Below are 18,442 nucleotides of genomic sequence, written 5' to 3'. Positions count from 1 at the left end.
CAACAAATCCATGTTTCTCTCACATCAATATTTTTTCTTCCCTCTCTCTTCCACTCTCTAAAAATCAATGGAAAAATAACACACACACACACACACACACACACACACACCCAAAACCCCCAAAAGACTTAAAAATAACTGTTCCTGATCGGTGGACTGCTAGAGAACCCGCCAGTCACTCAAGAGAGATACAGTTGCTGTCCTCAGAGCAAAACCTAGAAAAGCAATACTGCTATGCGATCTCTCAACCCACCCACATGCTGAACTACAACCAAGCACCACCGGGCTCTGAGCGCAAGGACACGGACTGTCTTCTCTAGATCTGTATCTCAGGGCAGGCAGTGCCTCACACAGAGCAGATCTCGGCCTTTACTGGCCAAACAACAGACCACTGTGCATTTGGTTTTATTCACCGTAGCTACTTCTCTCTCAAACCTACCATCTTCCTCTTGCAGATATGAATGCCTGTTTAACTTTTTACTTAGTGCAGTGCCTGATACACTGCTGACATTCAATAAATAATGGTCTAGTTTGGCATCTCAGTTTGAAAATCAATAGATTAAGAGGGGAAAACCTGTTGTCCACTGATGGTCGCCACAGGAATGGCTGAAGCTTGAGGAATGCTGCTCTCCATGGTAACTGTGACCTGCCCTGGAACCTTGGGAGGGAGTGACAAGGTAGAAGGTGGAGCAGGAGCGATGGGACGGCTAGGCATCGTGGGCTTCGGGGGCGGCTGCAAACCGAAAAGCACACGAAACGTTACCCACAACGGTGCATGAGTAACGCATTTCGTGTTAAAGTTAAAAGTACACAAGTCAACCCTGGAGGGGGCAGACAACTTAGAGTACTCAGCAATGGGACAAAAGTAAAGATGCCAGAAGCCTTCTATGTTTCCTCTCATCATCATAGCTTTTCCGCTGGAGGATCAGCACAGATGAGGAACATGCAAAACAAGTCTGTCATTTGCTCAAAGACACACGAAGAGCAACAACGGGAACGGGCATAAAGTCCAGATCTATACGGCTTACAGCCCACATTCTCCTACACAATGCTGCCTCCCCCAGGAGTGAGCAGAAGCAAGCAAACCTCACAGGAACTGAAACATGACACAAGATAATATACAAGGCAATATTCTCATTTATCCCCAAATTAGCAAGCTATTAAAAGAAAACCTCGGGCCGAGACCGGTTTGGCTCAATGGATAGAGCGTCGGCTTGGGGACTGAAAGGTCCCGAGTTCAATTCCAGTCAAGGACATGTACCTTGGTTGCGGGCATATCCCCAGTAGGGGGTGTGCAAGAGGCAGCTGATCGATGACTCTCTCTCTATCCCTTCCTCTCTGTACAAAATCAATAAAATATATTAAAAAAAAAAAAGAAAACCTCGGGCCTAGCTGGTTTGGCTCAGCAGATAGAGTGTCAGCCTATGAACTGCAGGGTCCCAGGTTTGATTCTGATCAAGGGCACATGCCAGAGTTGTGGGCTCAATCCTCAGTGTAGGGCGTGCAGAAGGCAGCTGATCAATGAGTCCCTCTCTCTCCCTCTCTGACATCAAGAAAAATATATCTTAAAAAACGAACAAAAAAAATGACACACACACACACAAAATAAAACTCTGGCCCTGGCCAGGGGCTCAGTTGGCTGGAGTGCCCTCCATACCCTGAAAGGGTGTGGGTTCAATTCTCCGTCAGAGCACATAGCTAGGTTGTGGGTTTAATCCCCACCCAGTGCACGTATGGAAGGCAGCCAATGATGTTCCCTCTCACATGGATGTTTCTCTCTCTCTCCCTCTCCCTCTCTCTCTCTCTCTCTCTCTCTCTAAAAAAGATAAGTAACCATATCCTTGGGTGAAGATTAAAACCAAACCAAACCTTGGCGAAGAGTGCCACTCCAGTCCTAGCCAGTTTGACTTGGTGGATCGAGTGTCAGCCTGTGGACTAAAGGGTCCCAGATTCAAATCCAGTCAAGGGCACAGGCCTGGGTTGCGGCTCAATCCTCAGTGGGGGCATGCAAGAGGCAGTCAATCAAAGATGTCTCCCTTATCGTTAATGTTTCTCTCTCTCCCTTCCTTTCTGAAATCAATTAAAAAAAAAAAAAAAAAAAAAGAGTGCTACTCCCAGAGAATCATTGATCAGCTGAGTTAGCATGTCTATAACTTGAATAAAATCAATGTCAAATGAGTACTGGAAAAGTTCCTAAAATGCCAACTGCTCAGCTGCGTAAGACTAGACACTGTGGAACAGCAGAACTCCGAGTTCCAAGAAGAGCTGAACTGATAGGTCAAAGCAAACTATGGTACTAGGACTCAGCCTCAAACTTGGTGAAAATGGTCAGCAATATCACAGCCAGTCTTTAGCTGTGGTTCAATGTGAAATTGTAAAGCTCTGCATTACCTTCATCAGGCCCTCGGAAAAGGAGAGCGGCACTGCAGGCGTCAGGTGTGCTGGTGGGGCTGTCACAGCCACAGGGGTGCCCGAGGCCACAGCATGGTGCGCAGGCAGCATCTGCACCTGCGGATAGGGCCTTACCACCACCGGCTCTTGCTTCTCGTCCCGGGCCTGGAGGGAGCTGCTGGATCCCATGTGCTCCCTGGCTGTGACTTCAGCATCTCGAGAAGACTCATCATTGACTAGTGAAGATGAAGAAGGGTAGCAGAGCATGTCATGCCTTTCCAATAGTGATTAATATAACAGCATATACTAGAGTGGAACTTGCAGTTAATGTCAGTTGATAAACTGACAATTTCCTTGCAAGGTGTTCTTAAGAGAATTTGGGCACTAAGTTCCCCTGATGGAGAGCAAACCAAAAGTCACACCTGTGAGACTTATTTTGGTTCCTGTGGCTTTCCCATTCCTATGAACCAAGCACTTGACAACTACTAAAATGAGCTCAAATTATTGAAAGTGCAATACATGATATACAATAATTTCATTTGAAATATTTATTTAAAATGTCATAAAAACTGCCCTAACTGGTTTGGCTCAGTGGAAAATGTCATAAAAACTAACATTAAAAAGATAATCTAAGCCCTAGCCACTGTGGCTCAATTGGTTGGAACATCATCCTAGACAACTGAAGGGTCACGGGTTCAATTCCAGTCAAGCACATATTAGGTTGTACGTTTAATCTCTGCTCTGGGGCAAATTATTATTACTTTGTTTTGTTTTGTAATGAAGGGATTTTTTTTTTTCCAGATTCTTTTTTTTTCTTATAATCCTCACCCAAGGATATGTTTTCACTGATCTGAAGAGATGGATGGAGAGAAACATAGACATGAGAAAGACACTGATTGGTTGCCTCCAGCATAAACCCCCACTGGGGCCAGGGATGGAGCCTGCAACTGAGATACATACTCTTGATCGGAATCAAACCCAGGACCCTTCAGTTTGTAGGCTGTGGCTTTATCCACTGAGCCAAACTGGCCAGGGCTATTTAACTTTTTAATTGAAATAAAACCCTCAAAAAGTGCACAAATGTTAATTGTACAGTTCAATGATCTTGCACAAACTGAATACACCCGAGTAACCAATACCCCAGATCAAGAAACACAACCACCCAGACAGCTGTGGGTGAGCGTTGACCTTTGATCTAGGAGGTCACGGTTCGGCTCCCAGTTAGGGCACATGCCCTGGTTGTGGGATCTGTCCACAGTGTGGGGCGTATAGGATGCAGCCGATCAATGATTCTCTCTCATCTCTGTTTCTATGTCCCTCTCCTTCTCCCTTCCTCTCTGAAATCAATATATATGCATAGAGGCCCTGGTGCACAAAACTTCACACACGGGGAGGCGTGGAGGAGGGGAACCTCAGCCCGGCCTGCGCCCTCTTGCAGTCCAGAAAAGTCAAAGCTGTAGTGATAGAAAATACAACAAAGGTTTTTAAGGAGTAAATGTAGAAGAGAATTCACTGCAAAGGGCCATGATTGAACTTGTTAGATAGGAAATGTTCTATATCATGATTATGGTATGGTTACAGTACTGTGTACTTTTATAAAAATGTACCTAATTTTAAACAAGGAATTAGTGGATTTTATGTGTAAACTGTACTACAGTAAGGCTGATTTAAAAAATGTAAAAAAAAAAAAAAAGCCCAGCTGTTGTGGCTCAGTGATAGATTGGTAATCCATGAACCAAGAAGTTGCTGGTTCTATTCCTGGTCAGGTCACATGCCCAGGTTGCAGGCAGACTGCCTCTTGCACATATCACATTGGGGATCTACCATGCAACCAGGTTTGTACAATGACTGAGAATCGAACTCTTGGTTCATGGGTGGACCACTGGTCCACACTGGCTGGGCTACATATATACTTTGAGTCCTCATTAAATCATTTTAGGAAAAATTTTCCAAAAGTACAAGTGTTAGGTGAAAAGATAAATATATATTTAATATTTTGGCATATTGACTTTTCTCCCAGATCATTCAGATTTTTCTAAATTTTTTAATTGTTGTTAATCCACACTGGAGGCTATTTTTTTTTTTTAATATATTTTGATTTTTCAGAGAGAGGAAGGGAGAGGATAGACAGTTAGAAACATTGATGAGAAATTGGCATTGACCAGCTGCCTCCTGCATGCCCCCTACTGGGGCTGTGCCCGCAACCAAGGTACATGCCCTTGACCGGAATCGAACCTGGGACCCTTCAGTCCGCAGACCGACGCGCCACCACTGAGCCAAACTGGTTTCGGCAATTTTCTATTATGTTTTTGAGGCTCATCCATGTGGTTGTGTATACCAGTAAGTTTGTTTCCTTTTATTGCTTTGTGTTCCATTGAATGGAGAAAACAAACTTTGCTTATCTAGTAACCAGGTGAGAAAATGTGGGTTGTGCCGAAACTGGTTTGGCTCAGTGGATAGAACGTAGGTCTGTGGACTGAAAGGTCCCAGGTTCGATTCTGGTCAAGGGCATGTACATTGGTTGCGGGCACATCCCCAGTAGAGTGTGTGCAGGAGGCAGCTGGTCGATGTTTCTCTGTCATTGATGTTTCTCTCTCTTCCTCTCCGTAAAAAATCAATAAAATAAAATTTTAAAAATGTGGGTTGTTTTCAGTTTGTGGCTATCCCATATAATAAAAGCCTAACGCTAAGTGTCTGACCATTCAATCAGTTGCTATGATGTGCACTGACCACCAGGGGGCAGGTGCTCCAATCAGTAGATTAGCTTCAATGTCTTGATTAGTGTAGCTATAACAAAGTCTTGAAGTAAGACAGCAGAGTTCTCCAAATTTCTCTCCCCAGCCAGCCACTTCCCACAGTCCCTCCCCAGCCAGCCAGCTCCAATTGTCCTTGATCAGGAATGGGAGAGACTGACTAGACATGGGCCAGACACACCCTGGACAAATCTGTGCATGTGGCCAGATTCAGCCTGATCCCTGCAGACCAGGCCGAGGGACCGCACTGGCGCATGAATCCATGTACTGGGCCTCTCGTTATGAATAATTTTCAATAAACATTGAAGGGTAAATCTTTTAATGTATGATGTCTTGGGTAAATACCTATGAATGGGACTGCTGGGTTGGATAGTAAATGTGTATTTATGTAATCTTATAAGATACAAAATGTTTCTGAAGGTGGCTAGATTACTTTGCATTTCTAAAAACAATGTATGAGTTCTACCTACTCCATAGACATCAGAGCTTGGTATTGGTGGTCTTTTCATTTTAGTGACTTCAGTGGATGTGCAGTGTTTCCTACTGAGGTTTGAATTTGCACTGCCCCGAGAGTTAATTCTGTTGAGTATCTTTTATGTGCTTATTTGACATTAAAGAAGTCTTTGGTAAAAGTTTCTATTCAAATATTTTGCCCAGTAAAAAACAATCAGGATGTTTGTCTTTTTACTATTGAGTTACAAGAATTCTTTATGAATTTAGGATAGAAGTCCTTTGTAGATACATTTATTGCAAATTTTTTCTCAATCTGTGGCATACCTTTTTATTTTATTAACAGTATCTTGACAAGCAGTCATTTTTAATGTATCAGTTGCTTCTTTATACAGTGTGGGGTTTGTTTGTTTTTTGTGATGTCGGGCCATTTTTACTTATTCTAAGTTGGCAAAGTTTCTCCAATGTTTTGCTTTAGAAGATTTAACTTTTGAATTAGATCCATGATGACACATTTGGTGTTATTTTTGTGTATGGTGTTATTTTTGTGTAAGGTTCATTTCCCCCCACATGTGTATTTTGGTGTTCTGGCATTATTTTGTTGAAAAAAACTATCACTTCCCTATTGAATTACCTATGTATTTTTGTTAAAAATCAAGTGACCATTATGTGTGGATTTACTTATACTTTGTTCCAATGATACATACCTCTATCTTTATGCCAAAACTACAGTGTCTTGATTAGTTTAGCTATAACAAAGTTTTGAAGTAAGACAGCAGAGTTCTCCAAATTTCTCTTTTTAGTCAAAAGTGCCTTGGCTATTTTTTTTAAGGTCTTCAGATTTCCACATAAACTTTACATTTAGGCCGTCAATTTTTACACTGAGCCTGATGGGATTTTTATTAGAATTTCTTTGAACCTTAGATAGATCCCTTTGGTAGAACTGATCCCTTAAAAATACTGAGTTTTCTGCTCTAGCCAGTTTGGCTCAGTGGATAGAGGGTCAGCTGGGTCCTGGGTTCAATTCCAGTCAAGGGCACATACTGGTAGCAGCTTGATTCCTGGCCCTGGTCAGGTACATGTGGGAGGCAACCAATCAAAGTGTCTCTCACATAGATGTTTCTCTCTCTCCCCGGCCTTTCCACTTTCTCTAAAATGAAATGAAAATAATACCCTTGGGTGAGGATTAATGAAAGAAATAAAATCCTGAGTTTTTCAACTTTGCTGGTGTGGCTCAGTTGGTTGTCCCATGCACCGAAAAGTTGCTGGCTTGATCCTGGGGGTGGGAGAGACGGACATTGTCGGAGACAACCTCCAATAAATGTTTCTATCTCTCTCTCCGTATAAAAATAAACTATTTAAAAAATACTGAGAACCAAGATGGTGGCATAGGTACTTGCTGCCTCTCACAACCACAACAAAATTACAACTGAAAGGCAGAACTACCACCACCCAGGACCACAGGAAAGCTGGCTGAGTGGAAGTTCCACAACTAGAGAGGTGAAGAAAGCGCAGTGAGAGTGGTAAGGGGTGCGGAGGTGCAGAAAGTGCTGGCACATGGATGTGCTGCTCTTTTAATCGGGAGGGGGATACAAGCTCCCACTGCCTCTGAACTCGGGTTCTGGGTGAGACTCTGGGGGACCCGGCACATATGGGGAGAAACTGGACTGTCTGACATCAGGACAGGAATGCAAGGTCGGCTTTCTCTCAGAGGTGCTCGCAGTGATCATTGTTCCTGCGATAGGATGTGGGACGTGGAGATGCGGGGACCTCTCCAGTGCAGGGCTGACGGGCAGCCATTGATGTTTACTCTGCCCTGGTGATTCCCAGAGACCCTGCCCCACCCAATTTACAACAACCCAACTCAAGCTGTACGCATTGGCTTTTGCACAGAAGTAGCCTGTCCTTTCTCTGCCTAAAGCCTGTCAAACTGCAGCTGGGTCAAAGATTGCCAGAGCTTCCAAATGAAGGCCCAAGGCCCAGTAGTAGTAGCCTGCCTTGCTTCACAGCTGGGCCCCGTCTGGCCACATCCAAACCCCATTCAAAGAGGAGGAATCTGCAGATCTCTCTGTAGCTCCCGCTGGGTGGCCCCAGACAGTAGCTGACCATGCACCTCCTTGGGGATCCAAGTGCCAGTGTACCCAGTGGTCAGTATGAGACCATGCTGGGCTACAACTCTTCACATCCATAAGAGTCACACTCAAGGGGATGCCAAATCCCCACTGAAGCAAGTCCTGCCCCATAAGGGTGTCTCCTGCGCAACAGATCTTCCAGTGTAGACACAGCTGGTCTTCACAGTCAGCTGGCCTGGAGGTCAATTCCTCCCAGGGATACCAACAACAATCAAGACTTAACTACAACAAGACTGTGCATGCAGCCCACAAGGAGTGTACCAAGAGTGTCCACCTCAGGTGATTGGGGAGGCCGAGCCACTGGGCCCTATAGGATACCAACCACACAAGGCCACTCTATCAATTCAAGGAGACTTAGCAGCTACTCAGTCCATAGAAACAAACACAGGGAAGCAGCCAAAATGTGGAGACAAAGAAACAAGTCACAAATAAAAGAAATGGATGAAAACAAAATACCACGGTTATAATGTTACTCAAGAATCTTCTAGAAACCTCCAAGATATTTAGTGAGACCTTCAAGGATATGGAAAAGGACCAATCAGAAATTAAGCATACACTGGCTGAAATAAAGAATAATATACAGAGATACCAACAGTAGATTAGAGGATTGCAGGAATCAAGTTAAATATTTGAACTACGAAGAAGCAAAAAACACCCAACTGGAAAAGAAAAAAAAATCCAAAATATGAAGATAGTGTAAGGAGCCGCTGAGACAACTTCAAAGTGTACCAACATCCGAATTATGGGGGTGCCAGAAGAAGAGAGAGAGCAAGATACTGAAAACCTATTTGAAGAAATGATGACAGAAAACTTGCCCTACCTGGTTAAATAGATTTACAAGTCCAAGAAGCACAGAGAACCCCAAACAAGAGAAATCCAGAGAGAACCACACCAAGACACATCATAATTAAAATGCTAAGGGCTAGCCGAAACCGGTTTGGCTCAGTGGATACAGCGTCAGTCTGCGGACTTAAATGTCCCAGGTTTGATTCCTATCTAGGGCATGTACATTGGTTGTGAGCACATTCCCAGTGGGGGGTGTGCAGGAGGCAGCTAGCTGATGATTCTCTCTCATCGACATTTCTAACTCTTATCCCTCTCCCTTCCTCTCTGTAAAAAAATCAATAAAATATATAAATAAATAAAAAATAAAATGCTAAGGGCTAAAGACAAAGAGAGAATATTACAAGCAGCAGGAGAAAAACAGTTAGTTACCTACAAGGGAACACCCATACACTGGTGCTATGCAGGCCAGAAGGGAGTGGCAAGAAATATTCAAAGTGATGAATAGCAAGAACCTACAACCAAGATTACTCTACCCAGCAAAGCTATCATTTGGAGTTGAAGATCAGATAAAGAGCATCACAGACAAGAAAAACTAAAAGGAAAAAAAAAAAGCTAAAAGAGTTCACCACCACCAAACCAGTATTAAATGAAATGCTGAATGATACTCTCTAAGAAGAGGAAGAAAAAGGTAAAGACAAAAAATTATGAATGAAGTGACAACAAATACATATGTATCAAGTGAATCTAAAAATCAAATGAATTGCCGAAACCGGTTTGGCTCAGTGGTAGAGCGCCGGTCTGCGGACTGAAAGGTCCCAGGTTCAATTCCGGTCAAGGGCATGTACGTTGGTTGTGGGCACATCCCCGGTGGGGGGTGTGCAAGAGGCAGCTAGATGTTTCTCTCTCACCAATGTTTCTGGCTCTCTATCTGTCTCCCTTCCTCTCTGTAAGAAATCAATAAAATATATTTTTTTTAAAAATAAAATTAAAATCTAATGAATAAAAAACCTGATGAACAGAACAAATTGGTGAATGGAATAGAATGGAAAGGAGTGGACTGACAATCCTCGGGGGAAGGGGTTGTGGTGGGTGGGGGAAGAGATTGGACAAAGAGCTTACACCTATGGATGAGGTCAGTGGGGCAGGAGGGAGGCCTGGGGGAATAAAAGGAACATCCTATCTAATAAAAGAGTAATATGCAAATTAACCACCACTCTGCTACACCCACCAGCCAATCAGAGCGAGTATTTAAATAAACCCAACCAAGATGGCTACAGCTACAGAGAACAGAAGGGAGGCGTGGGTTTCCCAGGTAACAGAAGAAGACAAGCTTTCCTCCTGCCCTTGCCGGCCTAGGCCTCCACTCAAGGCTACAAAGTTTCAATTACAGAAGGTAAACAAATCCAAACAGAAATGGTGGCAGCCATGGAGCTAGACTGCAATGGAGGAAGCAAAGCATTTCACATACCCTGGCTACAAGGTTTAAATTATAGAAGATACATGAACCCCAAAAGAAATGGCTGCAGCCACAGAAGGAGCAGGAGGCTTGGCTCTGCTCCAGGCTAAAGTTTCAATTGTAGAAGGTGAATAAATTCCAGATGCCAGGGCCTCTGCTTGGGTCGCCAGGGGCCATGGCCACTCTGCAAACTACCACAGGACCCTCGCTCAGGCCACCCCACGCCCCAAGGGAACCCCCACCCTGATCCAGGACACCCTTCAGGGCAAACCAGCTGGTCCCCACCCATGCACCAGGCCTCTATCCTATCTAATAAAAGAGTAATATGCAGACTGACCATCACTCCAACACACAAGATGGCTGCCCCCATGTGGACACAAGATGGCCACCACAAGATGGCCAGCAGGGAAGGGCAGTTGGGAGGCACCAGGCCTGCAAGGGAGGACAGGTGGGGGTGATCAAGCCTGCAGGAAGGGCAGTTAGGGGTGACCAGGCTGGCGGAGGAGGGAAGATGAAGGCAAACAGGCCGGCAGAGGAGCAGTTAGACATCAATTGGGCTGGCAGGGGAGTGGTTAGGGGGTGATCAGGCTGGCAGGCAGAAGCGGTTGGGGCAATCAGGAAGGCAGGCAGGCGAGCAGTTGGGAGCCAGCAGTCCTGCATTGTGAGAGGGGTCCCAGATTGGAGGATGCAGGCTGGGCTGAGGGACACCCTCTTTGTCCCCCCGTGCATGAATTTTGTGCACCGGGACTCTAGTCTGTAATAATCTGAACAATAAAGATTTTAAAAATAAATAAAAATAAAAACATTGAAAATGAATAGATCAGTGTATAAAAAATATTTATGAACATGACAGGTCTTATATTTATCTAGGTCTTTAATTTCTCTCAGCAATGTTTTACATATCTTTCTAATCTTAGGTCTTACACATATTTTGTTAACACGTCCCTGACTTTTCTGTGGGCTTTTTTTTTTAATGCCACTGTAACTGACATTTAAAAAATTTCATTGTTCAATAGAATTGATTTTTGTATATCAAACATTTATCCTGAAACCTTTATTAATTTCACTTATTAGTTCTAACAGCTTGTTACAAACATTCTTTAGGATTTTCTGCATACATGAACATGTTGTTTGTGAATAAAAGCAGTTTTACTTCTGCCTCTCATTATCAAATTTTAGAAAATTCTAAACAGATTTTCCCCCTAATTAAAATCTTAAGGAAAATGGACAATTTCATAAATTTCCTCCAAATCAATTTGTTCAGGAAGACTTTGATTACTGACAATTTCATTAATATATAATGTACTGAAATCAAAACTTTGCTTTAGGAGAAACCAAGATGGCGGCATAGGGTAGACACCCGAATGCTGCCTACCACAAGTTTGAATTTAGAACTGGAAAACAGGGGAGGCATTGCCCTGAAGCACCGGACGGCTGGCTGAGAGGTGGCTCTGCCATCTGGGAAGGAGAGAGAAGGCACGCTGAGCCTCAGGAGCTGTGAAGGTACGGAGAACTGTGCGCACAAAAAGGTGCTGGCTTACTCCCGGCACACGGAGAGGGTGGACAGCTAATGCGAGACTGGTTTTCTTGTTCGAGAGGAAAACAGCCACCCTATTGCTCTAATAGACAGCCCCAGACAGGGAGAGGCCAGACTGTCAGGCACCGGGCAGAGATCTCTCCGAGGTGTGTGAAGCCAGAGGCCATTACTGCGGGACTTGGGGAGGAGCCACTTGGGGAGGAGCAGATGGGAAAACAAAGCTTGTCTGCACCACCCCGAGACTCCGCCCCTCCAAGCTGAGCACAGAAGCTCTCCCAGAGGCTGGCTTTCTCTAAAGAGAGACTGGCCAGAATCCAAAGCTTGTCTGCGCCTTTACCAAAGAGGTGTGCGCACCTGCAACCAATCTTCAGAAACTCATTGAGAAGACTTTTCTAAGGCGAGACTGACAGGGAACCAAAGATTGTCTGTGCCACCCGAGACCCCCCCCCTCCAAGCTGGGTACAGAAGCCCTCCTAGCTACGCTTCCCAGTGATACCAACAATAAGCAAGGCTTAACAACAAGACTGCAAACACAGCCCACAAAGGGCTACACCAAGACTGTCCACCGCAGGTAACTGGGAAGGCTATGCTACTGGGCTCTACCAGAACACCTAGCACACAAAGCCATTCCATCAAATCAGGGAAACAACTAAAATGCAGACAAGAAGAAGGACACAAAAGAAGATGATGGAGGAAAAGAAAAGATTGGACACTGAGTTCAAAACTACAGTTATAACGTTATTCAACAATATCCTAAAAAAGGCCGATAAAATAAATGAGACCTATGAGGATATGAAAAGGGAGCAACTAGAAATAATAAGGGATCAAATACAATAGAAATGAAGAAAACATTGTCTGAAATAAAAAAATATTACACAGAGTCCTAAAAACAGACTGGAAGATCGCAAGAATCAAGACAAAGATTTAGAACACAAAGAGCCAGAGGACACTCCTCTGCAGAAGCAAGAAGAGAATCCAGAAAGTAGAAGATAGTGTAAGAAACCTCTGGGACAATTTCAAGCGAACCAACATCAGAATTATGAGGATTCCAGAAGAAGAGAGAGAGCAAGATATCAAAAACACACTGGAAGAAATAGTGACAGAAAACTTCCCCCACCTGGGGAAAGAAATAGACTTACAAGTCCAGGAAGCCCATAGAACCCCAAACAAAAGGAATCCAAAGAGGACCACACCAAGACACATCATAATTAAAATTTCAAGAGCAAAAGACAAAGAGAGAATACTAAAAGCAGCAAGAGAAAAGCAGGTAGTTACCTATAAAGGAGCACACATACGATTGTCAGCTGATTTCTCAACAGAAACCATGCAGGCCAGACGGGAATGGCAAGAAATATTCAAGGTGATGAACAGCAAGAACCTACAGCAAAAAATACTCTACCCAGCAAAGCTATCACTCAGAATCAAAGCCAGATAAAGAGCTTCACAAATAAAAAGCTAAAGGAGTTCATCACCACCAAACCAGAATTATATGAATTGCTGAAGAGGGCTATTTAGGAAGAGGAAGAAGATAAAGATAAAAATTATGAACAACAGACATGTAACTATCAACAAGTGAATCTAAAAACCAAGGGAATTAAAAAATCTGATGAACAATATTAACTGTTGAATATAATAGAATCAGAGGTATGGAAGGGGAGTGGACTGATAATTCTCGGGGAAAAGGGGAGTCGGGGTGCGGGAATAGACTGAATAAAAACTGTGCACCTATGGATGAGGACAATGGGGGATGGGGAAAGGACAGAGGGTGGGGTGGGAACCTGGTGGAGGGGAGTAATTGGGGGGGGGGGGAGGAACACATTTGTAATAATCTGAACAATAGAGATTAAAAAAAAGAAAAAAGATATAATGTACTGCCTGGCCAGTGTGGCTCAATGGTTGAGCATCAACCTATCAACCAGGAAGTCACAGTTTGATTTCAGGTTGGGCATATTCCCAGACTGTGGGCTCCAATCCCCAGGGTGGGGCATGCAGAAGGCAGCCGATCAATATTCTCTCTCATCACTGATGTTTCCATCTCTTCCTCCTCCTCTAAAATCAATAAAAATATATATCGGGTCTAGTAATAATTAATGTCGTTTTTAAACATTCGTTTAAAATCTTGCTTGGCGTTGACTTGTATTGACATAACCTTCAAACACGTGGTATCTACAGAACGTGTGAAGTGCAATTAACAAGTTTTGCTTGAAAAAGTTTGTGTTTGGTTTGTTTTTTGTTGCAAAACTAGGGCTAAGAAGATGGCGGATGAAGAGCATATTCGGCACTGCATGCTTTACGAGTTCCAATTAGGAAGTAAAGCAAGTGAGGCTGCAAAAAACATCTGTAGTGCTCTTGGTCAAGATGCAGTTATCGCCAGAAAATGCCAGCGTTGGTTTGAGAAATTTCGCGAGGGAAATTTTTCGTTAGATGACAAGAGTGGTCAAGGCCGTGTGTCCAATTTTGATCAAGAAGCTCTTCACGCTCTTTTGGTGCAAAATCCTCAAATTACCCAACAAGAACTTTCGACAACTTTAAATTGTTCACAAAAAACTATTTCCAATCAATTGCGTGCACTTGGCAAAGTCCAAAAGTTTGGAAAATGGGTTCCTCATGAGTTGACCGACAACAACCGTGATCAAAGAGTCACAATTTGCAGTTCGCTCCTCTCTCGTCAAAACCGTTTGCCGTTTTTAGAGCAAATTGTTACCGGAGATGAAGAATGGGTGCTGTATGTTAATTTGAAAGGTGGCCTCAATGGTTGGACAAAAATGAGGCTCCGCAGCCCACGCCAAAACCTGACTTGCATGCGAAAAAAGTGATGTTGTGTGTTTGGTGGAATTTTAAAGGAATTCTTCATTATGAACTTTTACCATCTAACCAAACCATTACAAGTGCAGTGTATAGTGCCCAATTGGAAAGGTTAGCCCAAGATTTAAGAGAAAAAGAACCCGCGCTGATTAATCGGAAGGGCGTAATTCTTCACCACGATAACGCACGACCGCATACTGCAAGAATCACTGCTAAAAAACTGCGCCAGTTGGAATGGGAAGTTCTCCCTCAACCTGCATATTCTCCTGATATTGCCCCTTCCGATTACCATTTGTTTCGTTCTTTGCAAAACTTTCTTCTTGGAAAAAAATTTAATAATGAAGAATGCCTCAAAAATGCACTGACCGAATTTTTTGCATCAAAATCACAAGAATTTTACAACAGAGGGATTAAAATGCTTCCTGAGCACAAGTAGTAGAAAACAACAGCAACTATATTGTTGATTAAATTTTGTTGTATTGTTTAAATAAATTCGATTTAAAAAGTATTAGAAAACGACATTAATTATTACTAGACCTAATATTTTTAAAAAGTTATAATATACTGACCATCTTTCTTAAGCTCTTTTTGGAACTATTTATCATTTCCTTACAGACATCTGGAGTTCTCAATTTCAGTTTATTTTTACCAGAAAAGAATCTTGGAGCAATAGAGAATTATTGTAATCTATACTTCTAAACTTTGCAATTATAGACAATTTTGGCCTAAGTCAATGATTTGCTTCTCAACAAAATATGAGGGCAATTACTGCTAACAGCTTTTAAAATGAGCAATATAATTCCATGTAAGAAGAGACATTCAAAAATATTATCTTAGCTATGCTCTTTTAAATTATTCTGTTGTGAACTTACACCAAAGACAAAATAGTGTAAAAGTGTTGAAGGAGTAAGGCACTTTTCAGATACTCTACAATAACTTGCTGACTACTACTTTGTGCCCTACACTGGTTAGCTGAAGGGCAGGAGACAATCAATTGTTACGGATGATGGGAGTCAGCAAAGGCCTCCTAGAGAAAGTGACATCTGACTCAAAACCTAAGAAGAACAGAAATTAGCCAGACAAATAAATGTGGAAAGGATGAAGCAAGATTGTGGCAAAAGGAACAAAATGTTCAAATTCTCAAGGTCAAGAAAGCCTAGAATTTGCCGAAACCAGTTTGGCTCAGTGGATAGAGCGTCGGCCTGTGTACTGAAGGGTCCAGGGTCAAGGGCATGTACCTCGATTCCAGTCAAGGGCATGTACCTTGGTTGTGGGCACATCCCCCAGTAGGGGGTGTGCAAGAGGCAGCTGATCGATGATTCTCTCTCATCGATATTTCTAACTATCCCTCTCTCTTCCTCTCTGTAAAAAATCAATAAAAAAATTTTTTTAAAAAGCCTAGAATTTGTTATAATGAGTTCAGAAAATGTGATAGATACAATTATGCAGGAGACATAGAGTTGCTTCAAGTTACCACTTCAAGAATAAACAGAACTAAAATAAATTTGTAACAAAAACTAAGTTGGCAGAGGGAAGCCAAGTCATAGAAAAGAGGTTGAAACATTAGACAGAAGGCCATAGCTTATGTGGAAGAGACAAAGAGCAGTTAAAGATGTCTGAGTTCCTGGTTTGAGCAATGAGTAGACAGTGGCACCATTTACCACAATAAAGAACAGAGCAATCACATAGCAAAGAAAAATAAATAGGAAAAAGTGCTTCGTTTCACTTTGCAGCGCCATCTTTTTACGTGATATCTAAAGAGAAGGAGACTATTTAAAGTTCTTCCCATTCAGCACTGTTAATTCAGCGGAATTCCTTCCTGCATACTGGAGAACGGTGAGCAGCATCTCTGACCTCTAAAACAAGGCCTACGCCCGACACAGCTTCGGGTTCTTATCACCATATCTCCGGGCCTTCAGTAAATGAGAAGGCTTTATGCGTCTATACTGTAACTTTCACGAATAAACTAGTACACGTGAATGATGTGACTAAAATGGGGGGGGGGGGGGAGAATTGCTTAAATTTAAATTAGAATTGTAACATGTCCTTTCATTAAATTTGACAACTTAGTCTTTACTAAAATCACAGGAGAAATTTGCTAACTTTTAATGAGAAAACTGACAATATTCTTAAAACGGAAACAACAGAGTATCTCACGTCTCACCTGCAGCTGCTGGGTTTATCAGTCCTGCCGAACCACTGCTGGTGATCTGTGCCGGAGCAGGGCTTAGCCCAGCAGCGGGAGTTCCTAAGCGAGGAAACTGCTGAGAACTCATTTCCACCTGCATGCATAAATCATATGGTTATTACTGGGTTCTTAGATTAAAATCTCTAATGAAAAATTAAAGCATCTTTAGTACCCATATCTCCCCTCAGAAACAATCACTGCAGCATTATTCATCTATAACAATTACTTGTGATCAATATACAGTGCAGAAATGATCTAAATTCTGTAATTTTGGATGTACCTAAGTTTAATTAATAGCAAAGTCGTTTACATGGTGTTGGGGGATACTGGCCCTGCACAAATATTTTTTAGGGTTTCCACGTTAAAACACCTGAATCCTGCCTGGCAGCCACAATACAGTACGTGGTATCTGTGACCCTCACAAGGGGTGCAGCAGGGGTCACAGATACCACAGAAGGAGATGCCCAGTCCTCAGAAAGAATCAGACGTGACCCAAAAGGAATTCCCAAGAGCTGTCTCCCTTTCAGACCCCCCGAGCCAGAGGGCCCGGGACCTCCACGCCTTCTCTGAAATGTACTCCCTGGCCCCTCGAAGCCAAGCTCTCGGACGCCCCTGTTCGCCCCCACCCCACGGAGATGGAGGGCCTCCGAGGCTACGTGGAGCGGGAGCCGCCGTCCGGGACCCCGGCGCAGCCGCGGGTCTCTACCTGCGGCCGCCGCCCGCCACCCCCGCCTGCATCTCGCCGGGCTGGGCGGGCCGCGGAGGGCCCATCTCGGCGGCAGCGCGGAGCTCCGGGCCGCAGACGGGACTCAACGAGTGCCCTTCGGGCTCGACCACATCCAGCCCTCCACTCACTCGCCCGGAGCCGGGCCGCCCCGACCGTGCCGCGCCGCCGGGGGTTCCAGCCCTTTCCCCGAACCTGCCCCCAACACCCCTGCCCGCCCATTGGCCCGGGACGGCCGTCACCGAGCCTGGCACCAATCCGCCGCGCACTGCGCAGTCAGGTCCCGCCCGCCGACTGCCAGCCAATCAGGCGCGAGCCTGGCCGCAGCCGGCCCAGGCCGCGAGGCGGAGCCAATGACAGGGAAGACGGGCTCTCCGGCGCGGGGGGCGGAGAGCGGAGGCCTCGCCTTCGCCGGGGTCTAAAAGCGGCGGGCGCAGGGCCCGGATGTGGAGAGTCACTTTAAACTGCTCCTGGAGCCAAACTCCCAGGCTGCCCGCCCGCCCGCCCCGCCGCTCGCCTCCTCGCCAAGGCCCAGGCCCACCCGAATCAACCCAGCGCCTCTCCCCTCTGGCTGCAGGACGCCGGGTCCGCCCGCCGAGCCCCGCTCGCCACACAGCCTGGGGCCAAGCCACTGCGGACCCGGCACCGCTGCCCTTCCCCGGGGACGCGCAGCGGGACGGACGTTGCAGCCCGGCTCGACCGCCCCGCCCCCTCGTCTCCTCCCCTCTTCGCCCCTCCGTTCCCGGCGCCCGTCCCGCCATTACTTGGGCGCTGCACCGAGTGGTCGCCGCGCAGCCTCGAGCTCGTTCTCGGGTGCTCGCAGCTTGGGGGCCCACGTCTTCGGCCCCGGACCCTCCGCTGCAGCCGCCGCCCCCGCCGCCGCCGGGGCGCAAGCACTCTGTCCCCCACCACTTAGCCCAGCGCCGCTGCTTCCGCCGCCGTAACGAGCACCCCTCCTATTGGCTAATGCAGGCCCCGCCCTCCTCCGGGGAACCAGTCACCGCCAGTGTGAGCGAGAGGGAGAGCGGGTCTGCCCTCGGGGCCGCGAAGGCCGGCGGGAAATGTAGTCCCCGGCTCTGGGAGGCGGGCTTGGGCGGGGCCTCCCGGCGGTTCAGCAGCGGCCTAAGGCCCGCCTCGAGATTCAGGGTTGGTTCTGGCCTTTCCTTTGCGCGTTAAGGAGAGTGGATCCCGCCCTTTTGCTTCTGCCCAGGCACTAGCTT

The 18,442-nt window shown here is 45.2% G+C and overlaps 1 protein-coding gene across 8 annotated transcripts in view; it reads right to left on the bottom strand.

Annotated features, from left to right (window-relative positions):
* SAP130 (Sin3A associated protein 130) overlaps nt 1-18,117 on the bottom strand; it is a 93,844-nt gene extending 75,727 nt beyond the window's left edge. For 2 of the 8 annotated variants that reach the window (XM_036420326.2, XM_045575110.1), the window contains exons 1-5: nt 17,205-17,269; nt 16,869-16,875; nt 16,475-16,592; nt 2,392-2,627; nt 575-733 (exon numbers count right to left, since the gene is read on the bottom strand). In XM_036420326.2, coding sequence (XP_036276219.1) covers nt 575-733; nt 2,392-2,627; nt 16,475-16,592; nt 16,869-16,875; nt 17,205-17,269 — 585 coding nt within the window. Of the gene's footprint in view, nt 1-574; nt 734-2,391; nt 2,628-16,474; nt 16,640-16,868; nt 16,876-17,204; nt 17,390-17,986 lie in introns of those variants that run through there. The other 6 variants (XM_036420325.2, XM_045575109.1, XM_036420323.2 and 3 more) reach the window with 5 other exon arrangements.
* Between the last annotated feature and the right edge of the window lie 325 nt (nt 18,118-18,442).

This window comes from Pipistrellus kuhlii, unplaced genomic scaffold (genome assembly GCF_014108245.1).
Source record: "Pipistrellus kuhlii isolate mPipKuh1 unplaced genomic scaffold, mPipKuh1.p scaffold_m20_p_66, whole genome shotgun sequence".
In the NCBI taxonomy this organism is placed as follows: domain Eukaryota; kingdom Metazoa; phylum Chordata; class Mammalia; order Chiroptera; family Vespertilionidae; genus Pipistrellus; species Pipistrellus kuhlii.
The sequence above is the reverse complement of the archived record's forward strand: the minus strand, read 5'-3'. Positions and strand labels throughout refer to the sequence as shown.